This window comes from Peromyscus californicus, unplaced genomic scaffold (assembly GCF_007827085.1).
Source record: "Peromyscus californicus insignis strain IS unplaced genomic scaffold, ASM782708v3 Scaffold_4__1_contigs__length_199733344, whole genome shotgun sequence".
Classification (NCBI taxonomy): Eukaryota; Metazoa; Chordata; class Mammalia; order Rodentia; family Cricetidae; genus Peromyscus; species Peromyscus californicus.
In genome coordinates this window covers 49,232,393-49,245,447 of record NW_026294562.1, presented here as the reverse complement: position 1 = coordinate 49,245,447, position 13,055 = coordinate 49,232,393, and the positions used below count along the sequence as shown (strand labels likewise).

The window sequence follows — 13,055 nt, the reverse complement described above, 5'->3', positions numbered from 1 at the left end:
AATGGGGGGCGGGTTGGGGGGAAGGTGAGGGGGGTGGGAGGGGGGAGAAGAAGGAAATCCATGGCTGATATGTAGAACTGAATTGTATTACAGTCTCTTTCTTAGCCTGCAACTTGTGGACCGGATGCTACTTCCCCAATGCCATGCCTGCCTGCTGCCATGCTCCCAGCCATGACAGTGGACTAACACTCTGACTTTGTAAGCAAGCTCCCAATTAAATGTTTTCTTTAATAAAAGCATTTTTCTTTTATTAAAAGAGTTGCACTGAAAATGGTATCTCCTCACAGCAACAGAACAGTAACTAAGATAGACATTAAGTGCATTTTCCACGAGTTTTATTCTTTAAAATATTTTTTCATAATGTGGAAGATGTTCACATAAAAACAAACAATCTAACATTTTAAAAAACCCAAATAACAGCCGGGCGGTGGTGGCGCACGCCTTTAATCCCAGCACTCGGGAGGCAGAGGCAGGCGGATCTCTGTGAGTTCGAGGCCAGCCTGGGCTACCAAGTGAGTCCCAGGAAAGGCGCAAAGCTACACAGAGAAACCCTGTCTCGAAAAACCAAAAAAAAAAAAAAAAAAAAAAAAAAAAAAACCAAATAACAAACATTATAGCTTTCTATTGGAACAAGTTGATCCATATCTAAAACAGTAAACATGTTGTTTCAGGTTAAATGATATCTTTTGTATTTTAAAATAGACAGGTAGCAGGCAGCCTTAGTGGGTTGAGTCAAGGGGCACGGCGGAAAGTCATTCACACCCTGCAACAGCACTCACATGGAAAGTTTATGGGGGGGGGCGGGACGAGGACGGGACAGGAGACACAAGAGCTGAGGAGAGAAGAGGAAGAAGAGAGAAAGAGAAGAAGAGACAGGAAAGAGGGAAGACAGAAGGCCTCGTGGGAAGGTGGGGGGTTGCTCTTAAAGGGGACCTATATAGATGACACTTTTAGGACCCTGAGTAGGCCAAAGTACTGCCTGCTTACTGGCCAGGTCCTCAAGGGACAGGCCAGGTAATACTTAAATGCTAATAATACCCAGATAATATTTCAAATAAATGCAAATGCCACTTGTATTTCTTTATCTTATTTGTCACCCTGCATCTTCTGCACTAAAGTATTTCCTCATTTCATTGTAATTCCCTTCCTCACCTCAGGTTTCATAGAACTTAAACGAATCTAGCATAATGTGGAATCAATAACATAAAGGATCACTGTACTATGCTTCTACTACTTTGGTTAGGGAGCCAAAGGACAAAGATACGTTGAATAATTTGTTTTTAATAACCACTACATTTTCTATCCCATTTAAAACTACTTGATGCAATCACAGTAAATCATGTGTAAGTTAAGTTGTCAACAATATCTACTTTAATCCAATACTCCTTCCCAAACAGCTTTAACATGTGTACCAGTCAGATGATAAGTGGCTCACTCAGGAGGCTGAGGAGTGAGCTATGTTTTTCCTCAAATTTGAACATACACAGCTATCACCTTAGAGATACTAATGAATATGCTGATTCATCACATATGAGAGAGGGCTAGCAAAAAAACCCAAATGCTGCCAATGCTGGCTATTCTGTGTTGCACACTATACAAGGTCTGAAAATACAATTCTAACACAGAAACAACAGCATCACTCATATGTCCCACTTCGTCTTCCTGACAATCAGCTTAGAACATTCTAGTTTCCATGGAGCACAGCAAGTACGGGGTACCCACTTGATAAGTTACATTCACAAATGGGGCCTGCATATACTAATTTCCAAAGGGAAAGATAACATTCTGAAATTATATTAACCAAATATAAATATTTGAACCAGAATGCATTTTAAAAGTTTCTCACAGTGGATTTGGGGTACTTAGCTAAAATAGTCTAAGCTGGCTGTCAGGAAGACTTTCAGTGGGACAAAAACGGTACAGAGAGAGAACAAAAAAAAAATTATAGCATGTATTCAGGGAGCAAAACAGCAGTCCTCCTCTGCACTGACCCCTCAACTAATATAGTATGAAGAAATGACTGTAGACTTTGGGGAAATTAATGTCCAAAAGTTCATATCCTGGTATTTTGCAAATGTCTACTATGTTGCAAGTTCTATATAATAAATAGAAACACATGTTATCTCATTTCATCTTTATTACAATCAGTCTGTCATATTGGTACCTGTAATTTATACTTAAGGAAATGTGAAAAGTAATTGGCCTAAGTGAGAGTATATACATCATTATCAGCTAGGGGAGAGACATATTTTTTCAAGGGGGAATTTTTATTCTTACGGTCCAAGACTGAGGACGGAACACATGCAATTATCAAGTGTGAGATGCATCCATTTACTACTATATACTATTAATAGGCAACTCTATGTTTAAAGCAGAATTTCATTCAGATTGTCAGTGGCTCTAAATGAACAGAATTTGAGCCTATTCCATAATACACATTAGTCAGCTCCTGTTTTTGAGTTGTTTCTATAGGAACTAGCAAACAAATTCAGTAACTACCTTTTATGATCTCTACACATACAATCATCTCTAGCTATTTAATAGAAAAACATACAGGAAAGCAAACCCCTACTGTTTAGGATTTCTCATTAATGTTCATTCTACTTTTATTCCTAATAGCTACTACCAAGTTTCTATCTTTGTTGATAAGTATCTACCTGAAGCAGAGTTGAAAGATTCTGTTTGTTTAATTAGGTAATCACTGGCAAATTTTTTAATTCTTTTAAACTTCTGGTTTCGTATAACTGAAGTTACAGTCAGTTATCTTTTGGGATTGCTCTCCACTTTATTCTTTGAGGCAGGATTGCTCACAGAACCCAGAGAGCACTGATTCCTGCTAGTTAGCCAGATTGCCCTAGAGATGCTATTTCCCAAGTGCTAGGATTATAGGAAGCCATCTACTTGGCTTTTATATGGGTCCTAGAGTATCTGATCTCTGGTCCTCATGATTGCAGGGCAAGCACTTTATCCCAACATCAAGGTTATTTTAAGACTAGAAACCAATGAACGTCAATCCCAATACATGGGAAACTATAGTAGGATGGGTTGAAGTTTGAGGCCAGCCTGGTCTCCACAGTGAGTTCTAGTACAGCCATGGCTTCTTAATGAGATCTTATATCTCCTCTATCTCCAGCTCTTAAAACAGGTTCTGTCTATGCAATCCAGTCTGGCCTACAACTCAAACTCCGGCTTTAGTTTTCCCAGTGCTGGGGATTATAGGTGTGTGAGCCCAAGCTCAACTAAAAAATGGCATATTTAAATTTTTATATGTTTATATTTTATTAACGTTTATTTTCCTAACTTTCTCCCACGCTTCTCTGCTAGGACCTTTTAAGAAGACTTGTATTAGAAAAATCTTGCTACATTACCAGACTATATGCCCAAACTGCAGTTCACTTGGCTACATGATAAACCATTTACTTAGAAATGTACCTGTATGATGTTTGGCATGTCGCAGAAGTTGTTTCTGGAGCCTGAAGAGTCGTCCACAGGAGGGATGGGGACATACATATTTTTTTTTCAGCAAATGCTGGTATTTAATGTGGTGCTAAAATAGCAAAAGGAAAGTGAAAAGGAAAATCTCAACATTTCTTTTTTCTTTTTGCTAAATCAAAAAGGTTCTAAAGGAAAACTAGCAGAGTAAAATGGTAAAGAACACAAGGTATGAAACAGACCTGGATCTGCACTTGTCACTCACTAGCAATGTGATCTTAGATGTACTTAAACATTTCAAGTTCTAGTTTTCATTTGCAAAATAAAAACACAATAATGGGTATACCAAATGGCACACACCAAAACCAAAACCCAGTAGCTATTACTGTAACAAAACTATACTCCAAAAGTAAGTTATTAGTTTCTCATATTTGCTGCTAAAGACTAACAGGAATTTCCCAAGTAGCATTTCACTATTTCAATTCCCTGTTTCCTGCCAGACTTGTACATACCCCAAAACCCAGCCAATTAAATATCTATTCACTTAAGGGAAAACTTAAAAAGACCAAAAATTAAAAAAAAAATCATTTTGTACTATCTCAAAGAAGTCACTAGTTTGAATGCTATATTCATTTTGTCCTAATATATATTAAAGTTAAAATCTACTATTCTGTGTCTTTGTGTATTGTTTCAATAATCTGTTATAGAAGACTTCTTCAAACCATTTCGGAACATAATGTAACACTGTAAAAATCCAAGAAGTCCTGTACTTGGGCTCAGGTTTTTCAGTTCTTCATTAGTATTTCTTTAATAGAATGTGCTAAGGTGTAAGTGTATCCCCCAGGGTTCCTGTGCTGAAAATTTAAATCTTCAATGTAATAAACGCTGAGATATATTCTGTCCTCACAAATGGATTAAAGTTGTTAACAAAGTGAACTCAGATCCCCGTTTTCTCCTCATGCTTCCTTCTTGTCCTTCAGCCTTACACTACTCTGTGATGAAGTAAGAAGACCACTTTCCAGATGCTGGTACCACATTCTTAAGACTTCTAAGGGAGTCAGAACCAAAAGCCAATACATTTGTTCTTTAAATTACTAGTCCAGGTATTCTGCTAAAGAAGTACAAGTGGAGTAAAGACGATTTATGCAATTTTATATTTAGGAATATTTTTCTTCACATTTTGTATCAGTGTTTATAAATGCCACACAAATTGACATCTTAGGAGATAAGTAAGGGACACTGTATCAAAGACTGTCTTGTGTAACAACTTCACTGACCTGCAAATAGCGAGGGTGAGCAAGAACAGTCCCACATCCTTCCATCTCACAACGGACATATTGGATTGGAGGTTTTTTTCTATTACCAAAATGTTAGAAAAAAGTTAGCAAGAGAACTGGTATTCTATATATAATGTGATAATAGAGGTCTCATATAAATTAAAATATCTACAGTAATACATAGGTTTCAGAAAATTTGTACTCAAGTAATCAAACTGCCAAATGCTTGAGAGTTTAAAATAGCATGAATAAGCTAGCAAGCTATAAAGTACTGAGGATTTCAGACGACTCAGCATCCTTCAACGAAAATGAAAACACACCATCTGTGCATCATGGCCACTAAGGAAACCACATTTGTGAAATTTTCAGTAAGCCACACCTCCTCTGCTTATGAAAGCTAAAGTACTCAAACACTTATCGAAGACTTAAAGTATAAAAAAGGAGCAGAAATGCCTCACCTCCTCTTGGGTAACCGTGGACTTTTGTCATCTTTTCTCCTTCTCCCTCTCCTATAATTTAAGAAAGAGCAGTTTACTAAATATTCTAGATGGAAGCTTATGGAGATAAGGACGGCTGAAGCACAATCCAGGGGCCAAAGAACAGGTGGCAGACACAGAGCATAACCAACAACACAAAAAAAACAAAGGCATCTGGCCATCAAGCCAGATTTACTCTGAGGTAATTCCACTCATAAATTATTCTTTATCTTGGAGTAAACTAGGCATTACTATGGAATATCTGACTAAATTTCAATGTTATTACTTGAAGGCTAGTTATAGTAAAGAGTTCACCATCTAAATGCAATTAATCAAAAAAGACAATCAAGAAGATAATATAACACTTAATCTTATTTCTGCACAAAGTGTACACCATATGGAAAGTTTTTACAGAATTAAGGCTTCTGCATCATTTAACCTATTAGTTTTTGAGATTTTGTTTTTCCCCTCGCTTTCTCTATTCCCTCTGTCTCCCCATAGACTGTCTTTTATATATTACTTTGCAATGAAACAAAACCAACACCAAAACAAACTTTCAAACTTCTGAGAAGTTGCCCCAAAGAAACTCAAGTTGCTTAACATGAGCAGTTTACACACACCTTTTGTGTACTTAGGTATTTTATTTGAGAGGGTCTCATTATGTAGCCCTGGGTGGGCTGTAATTAGCTATTAGGTTGGCCTCCCAGGTGCTGGGATTAAATGTATGTGGCTCTATGCTCGAATGTGTGTGTACATGCACGTGCACACACACTCTCATGTACCTTGAAGTCTGTCTACTAGTAGTTTTAAAAGGAAGGTTTCCACTTTTTGTAGAAACTGCCTACTCACTTCCTAGGAGGCTCCTCATCTTCCCTAATTTCATTCTCTTCTTCTTTCACCTCTACTTCTACTTCCACTTTAATTTCTTTCTTTTCTTTCTCTTCTTTCACCTTCCCTGATTTTCTCCGTGGCTTTGGGGTTTCCCTGCAAACAGAAAAACATTTCAATACAAAAATTCTAACAAAGACTTCATTAAAGGTAGTGTATGATACCAGGTTAAAGTTTAGTATTTATCATTATCTCATTATTCTGAAGCTGTGATTCTCAGCTTACAAACTACAACTTATCAATTGTGCACACCTCGACCCCACAGCAAGGATATATATATATATCTAAAAATATAAAATGTCCATGGGTGAATACTGCTTTATACTGGCTAATTTTATGTCAACCTGACACAAGCTGGAGTCATCTCAAAGTAGGGACCCTCAACTGGGAAAATGTCTCCTTAAGGGGGAAAACCAAGTCCACTGTGGATGTGACCAACCCTGGGCTGGTGGTACTGGATTCTGTAAGAGGGTAGGCTGAGGAAGCCATGAGGAGTAAGGTAGGAAGGAAGCAGTGTCCCTCCACGGCCTCTGCCTCAGCACCTATCTCTGGGTTTTCACTCTGCTTGAGTTCCTGCCCTGACTACCTTCAGTAATGGTCAACAGGTGTGGAAGAGTATAAGTCAAATAAACCCTTTCCTCCCCAACCTGCTTTTGGTCATCACTGGTCTTCATAGCAATAGTAATCCAAATTCAGGCAGGTCAAAAACATAAAAATCAAATCTTACTATAGTTGCAAAGAGAAATAAGATAATGAGCAAAACAATTCTAAACATTCCAAAAAACCTTATTAAAACATGCACACATCTATTAAATAGTACAGTTAATATTAAAGTTCAATAGACCAAAGAAAGGGTTATGTGGGAGTAAGTTGTTATAGTTGCAAAGCAATCACTCATTTAAAATTATTTTTATGTTTATTTAATCTTGCAACAAAAATAAAACAAACATATTCAACTGTGTATTCCTACTTATTTTTCACTAGCATACACAGTAAAATTTCAAACATGCCTTTCAAGGTGAGGCTTGTAGGTCTCATCTCTTGGATCATCTTTGAATGGTATTTCTTCTTCACTGACTAACATCTCTTCTTCCTCCTCCTCTTCCTCATCACTACTAAAAATAAGCAAACAAATGATAAATTCTGGCTCCAAGGATTATCTGATAGGACTGAATTAGAATACTTAAGACACAGCCAATCACATTACCTAAAATTTTTATCCTTATGATCTGATTGGACTACATTCTAAGCTCCTTTTTTTTAAAAGAACTTAGACTTAGAACTTAGACTCCACAAATAAGATATACTATAACATTTTTAAGTAAAAACAAGAAATAATTGTCCAATGGCACGAAGACTTAGACAACTGAGTTTGTAATTCTATGTCTGATAAAAAAGACAAAAAGATTTAATCAATATTAAATTACCATGAAAGACATTGCTGACAGAATAATTTCACCCAGAGAATATACTCAATACATGTTTTTGGAACTAGGAAATCAAGTTTTGTGTTTTATAGTCCATTTAAAATTAAATGTGGAATATTAAGTGTGATATATTAAAAATGAAGTTAATTTAACAGCTCAAAATTCTATCAAATAAAAGTCTCAATCATTTAATGCAACTGAATATTCAAAGATTTAAGTATGGAATAAACTTTGTACCTAACGCCACCGGGAGACTGGTGTTCTTCTGGAACGTCTAGAAAATAAAACCAAAATTTATTGAGAAACACATACAAGACATTTTCTTTTCATAGCCAAAGATTAAGTGAAATCACTGAAGCAGTTCTGTAAATGGAGACTATCTACAATGTATCTAAAACAAATCCTACCTACATTATCACTTGTCCCCAGAAATTTAAGACATTTAGGTAAATGCTCAGCATTACATTTAAGATTAAAGAACCAATTAGGCATTGGAGTAATAATACTGTATTTGCACCGTACCATAATCAAGCTGATCTGTAATTGGTTCTGACTTGCAGACAAGTTGCAACGAACCAGTCTTGGACCTAGAGCTGCGAGTATTCTCAGTGTCTCGAAGGCGAGAGATAGATGTCCTGCTACTACTGCGCCAGCCCCGGCTAGATCTAGTTGCAGAAATGGAAACTTCCTGAGGGAGGACAGAATCATCTTCTTTCTCTTCCTTGGGATCTAGATGAAAACATAATTCTTTTCAAGTTTTCAGTTAACCAGCAAAATACTCCCCCCCCCACAGGTTTATTAATAAAAAACAAAACAAGAAGACACTAAAATAACATGGGTCTTTATTTGAGCCTTGTGGTCGTTTGAATTGGAATGACCCACATAGGCTCATATATTTGAATGCTTCATTATCATGGAGTGGTACTATTAGTGTGTCCTTGTTGGGGTTGGTGTGGCCTTGTAGGAGAAGTATGTCACTGGTGGGTTGGCTTTGGGGTTTCAAATGCTCAAGCCAGGCCCAGTATCTCTCTCTGCCTGTGGATCTGGATGTAGAGCTCTCAGGCACTTCTCTAAGACCATGTCTGTCTGCATGCCACCACCTTTCCTGCGATGACAACAATGGACTAAACCTCTGAACCTGTAACCAAGCTCCAAGTAAATGCTTTCCTTTATGAGAGTTGCCATGGTCATGGTGTTTCATCACACAAGAGTGGTATAGGTAGTATTCCTACAATCTACCACTTAGGCTCAGATAGTAGAAGGATCATGACTTAAGGCCATTGGGATTATAAACAAACAAACAAACAAACCAACCCAAAGGCAACTGCCCACTAGAACTGAATGGTCAGAACCCTCTGCTGAAGACACCACATACTTTGGTTACAAGACAAAAATCAAGGTGGAACTGAATTGGATGCTTTGCCTTCTGCTGACTCAACTTTATAGGTCTGAAAGGTGCTATGCACACTACTGAGAAAGTCATCAAGTCTCATTCAGTTGTGGACCCTACATTCTATTGTAGAATGTAGAATCAGCATTCTACAATACTGATCTACAATACTGCCAGACATGATATACCCATTTGTATAATAGTGGCATAACTGTTTTGGGGTGATCAATTGCTTTCTGAACTGGATTTGAGGCTCATTCCATCAGAGGGAATCCATGCTTATTAGGGACAACCTGGTCAAAGTCCCACAGCTGGTTGGGAGGTGGGATATGTTGTCGGTAGGGAAACCTATTAGTTGTTTTCCTAACCAGACATGTCACATTGCTTTCGTTTATGTTTACATCTAGTGATTAGTGCTTTCTCAGCCTTGATTAGACAAGTTTCTTTTTGCAGTGAGCAGTAGGTTAATACAGAGACGCTTAACTGGTTAAAGTGCTCAGAATAAGTGATTGCTGAGGGCTCAGCCACTGTCCAGGACATCTATATTATCCACTTCAAGGCTTAGGGAAGGGAGGGAAGAATATAAGAATCAGAATATGGGAGACTGTGTTGTAAAATGCTATGTCCTGAATCTGACATGGCTACTGCACTCATAAAAAAAAGCACAGTGGCTGTTGTTATCTGCCTAAGACTGGGATTTTCAACATAAGGTCTCACTTGTCTCTAAGGAGGCAGTTAATGCTTGCTGGGGTAGGGGCAGTAATACTGCCCTGGGACATGGCCACTCTACAAGTTGCCCTTGTACCAATGCTCATGCAAGCAACCCTAATTAAATGTAGTGGTATGCATCTATGTGTACACACACACACACACACACACACACACACACACACACACACACCCAAATACTAAAGCAGCACTTATCCTAATGTTGCTACTCTATGTAAAATACTTTTCATTGCCAAACAGTACTTTATTTACTAAAAATGCATGTAAAATAGACCCAAGCAATTAATTCATGGAATTCTCACCATTAGCTCTAAGTTAAATTAAGAAAGTAGTCTCAGAAAGAGAACCAGAACTCGGGGACACAAAAAGAACGATAGTTCTGGATATTTCAGTAATGTAATGTTGCAAAGAATTACTTAAAAGGATTTTCCTAACAGGAATGCCTTTTTTTGATGCTAAATTTTACTTAGAATCACACCACGAATTTAAATTCATCTGTACAATAACCTCATGGTAAAGTTTAATTTCAGTATTATTCTATTTCAGGCTCTGTAAAGACACTGTATACAGGTGCACAAACCATTTTATATTATCTTATATTTTCTCACATTTTTAGGGTGAATGAGATGGGTTATCCTCTTTTACACAGCATTGAAGACTTTAGCACTAGCTTAAGTATCCAGAATATGTACAGCTAGTAAATAAAGGTAGTTTTTATATTTAGAAGCTAACCCACATGGACAGTAGATAACCTTTTAATAATTTTACAATGTAAAAACCTTTCTAAAAATAATGTAAAATTTGAGGCAACATCTGACTGCATAATTATAAAATATAGCAAAAGTTAAACAGGAGCAAAGTCTATTTAATAATAGCCTAATAGAAAAATGACACCTCAGAAAAAAAAAATTACAGAATGGGAGAAAATATTTGCAAATTATGTCTGCTACAATACTTTAAATACATAAAATGCATCTTTCAATTTAAAAAAGGCATATAACTAGAAACGTAAGCAAAAGATATGAACAAACATTTCATTAAAGATAAACAAGCTAAAAAAAAAAACCCCAAAAAACAAAAACCAAAATCACATGCAAAGACACTCAAAATCAGTCATTAGTGAAAAGCAAATCAAAAGCCTGATGAGACCATAATTTAATACTGACTAGGATGGTTATAAAAAAGAACAGTGTTGGAGAGAAACTGGAACCCTTGTACAATGCAAAGATATGTAAGACTGGGCAGGAAAACAGAAGATTCTCAAAATGTCAACACCAAATTACATATGATCTAACAGTTCCTAGTTCATGTTATGATTTGGATATAATGGTCCTCCTCCCCCAAGACTCAGGTACTCAAAACTAAGTCTTTTAGTTTCAACAGCTTCAATGCTGAGCCTTGACAAGCAATAGAATCATGACAGCTCTAACTTCAGTGAATTAATCCACAGATGAATTCCTGCCTTAGTAGACTGTTAGGAAGTGGGCCTTCCTCCTGGCTGCTATAAAGCATTTTTCCTTCACTGTAATAAAGTGGCAGCCTATACAATGGGAAAAGATTTTTTACCAACTCCACATCTGATAGAGGACTAATACCCAAAATATATAAAGAACTCAAGAAACTTGATCTAAAAAAACCAAATGATCTAATAAAAAAATTGGTTACTGATCTACACACAGAATTCTTCATAGAGGAAACTCAAATGGCTGAGGAACAAAGAAATGTTCAACATCCTTAGTCATCAGGGAAAGGTAAATCAAAACTACTTTGAGGTTACATTTTACACCATGAAAATGGTTAAGATCAATAATGCAAGTGACAGCTCATATGGCAAGGATGTAGAGTAAGAGGAACACTCATATATTGCTGGTGGAAGTGTAAACTTGTACAGTCACTATGGAAATCAATATGGTGATTTCTCAGAAAACTGAGAATCAATCTACCTTAAGATCCAGCTATACCCCTCTTCGGCATATACCCAATGGACACTGCATCCTACCATAGGACACTTGCTCAACTATGTTCATTGCTGCTCTATTCATAATAGCCAGAACCCTGAAACAACTTAGATATTCCTCAAGAATGGATAAAGAAAATGTACATTTACACATATTACTCAGTGTTAAAAAGTATGACATCATGAAATTTGCAGGCAAATGGATGGAACTAGAAAAATCATCCTGAGGTAACACAGATTCAGAAAGATAAATGTTGTATGTATTCATTTATATGTGGATATTACCCATTAAATAAATGATAACCAAGCTACAATCCATAGATCCAGAGAAGTTAGGTCTAGGGGGAAACACATGGATCTCCCTGGGAGAAGGAAATAGATTTATGGATGGATTGGCGGTGGGAGTGGGGGGGTCAGGTGGGGAGGAGGTGCAGATGGATTGAGGAAAGGAATTCACAGAGACAGCTAGATTTGAGGGGCATCTGAGAGGTGGTATGGAAACCTAGAGCAGTGGAAACTTCCTAAAATATATGATGGCAATCCTAATGAAGTATCTAAATAATAAGGGAAACAGAATCCCAACTAGCTATTTCTTATCACCAAATGAAGCTTCTACTACTGGGACGAGATTACATCCAATTGCATTGTGGATGAAAGGGGTCCCATGGAAATCCCCAAACAACCCAGTCTGTTGACAATGGTTTGCTCTTCTTAAATTGATAGCAAGGCCCCATTATTGATGACAACTTCCACATAACTCATTGAACATGGAGAGGATGAGCTGGTACCTACATAGAACCTTCATCCCTATGTTCTAGTGTATGTGGTATGGGAAAGTACTCTGCAGGCTACCAAAAGAGAAATGTAAACACCAACCTAGACATAAAACCTTTGATCTACAATGGTGGCCTGCCTGGAAAATTACACTAGGGCAATGGTGGCACAAATCTGTGAGAATTATCAACCAATGTCTGTTTGGACTTAAGGTCCACTCTGTGAGAGAGAACCCATACCCAATACTGCTTGGGTGACCAAGAACCAGAGACTAGATAGCCCAAGGGGTAAGACCAAACACTATTGGTCTAAAAAAAAAGAAAGGTAACAATAACTCCTAATGATATTCTGCTACACTCACTGATCAGTGCCTTACTCAGTCATCATCAGAGCAGTCTCCTTCTACAGCATATGGGAACAAATACAGAGACCCACAGCCAGACATTACACAGAGAGACAGATCTTAGAACACAGCTCTAAATGGGATATCTCCATCAAATCCCTTCCCTCAGAGCTTAGGGAACCCCATAGAAGAAGAGGCAGAAAGAGTTTAAGAGCCAGAGTGGATGGAAGATACCAGAATAAGGCCCCTTTAAATCAACCAAACAAAGGTCATATGAACTCAGTGACTGAAGCAGCAAGCACAGGCTGGACATGGAAATGCACCAGGTCCCCTGCATATATATTATTAAAGCTTTCAGTTTA

The 13,055-nt window shown here is 37.5% G+C and overlaps 1 protein-coding gene across 2 annotated transcripts in view; it reads right to left on the bottom strand.

The window, feature by feature from the left end:
- The window catches only part of Zfp91 (ZFP91 zinc finger protein, atypical E3 ubiquitin ligase), a 36,123-nt gene that overhangs the window by 8,302 nt on the left and 14,766 nt on the right, over positions 1-13,055 (bottom strand). The window contains exons 3-9 of one of the 2 annotated variants that reach the window (XM_052761005.1): positions 8,023-8,229; positions 7,738-7,774; positions 7,084-7,185; positions 6,035-6,169; positions 5,168-5,218; positions 4,710-4,788; positions 3,433-3,547 (exon numbers count right to left, since the gene is read on the bottom strand). In XM_052761005.1, coding sequence (XP_052616965.1) covers positions 3,433-3,547; positions 4,710-4,788; positions 5,168-5,218; positions 6,035-6,169; positions 7,084-7,185; positions 7,738-7,774; positions 8,023-8,229 — 726 coding nt within the window. Of the gene's footprint in view, positions 1-3,432; positions 3,548-4,709; positions 4,789-5,167; positions 5,219-6,034; positions 6,170-7,083; positions 7,189-7,737; positions 7,775-8,022; positions 8,230-13,055 lie in introns of both variants that reach the window. The other variant, XM_052761004.1, reaches the window with a different exon arrangement.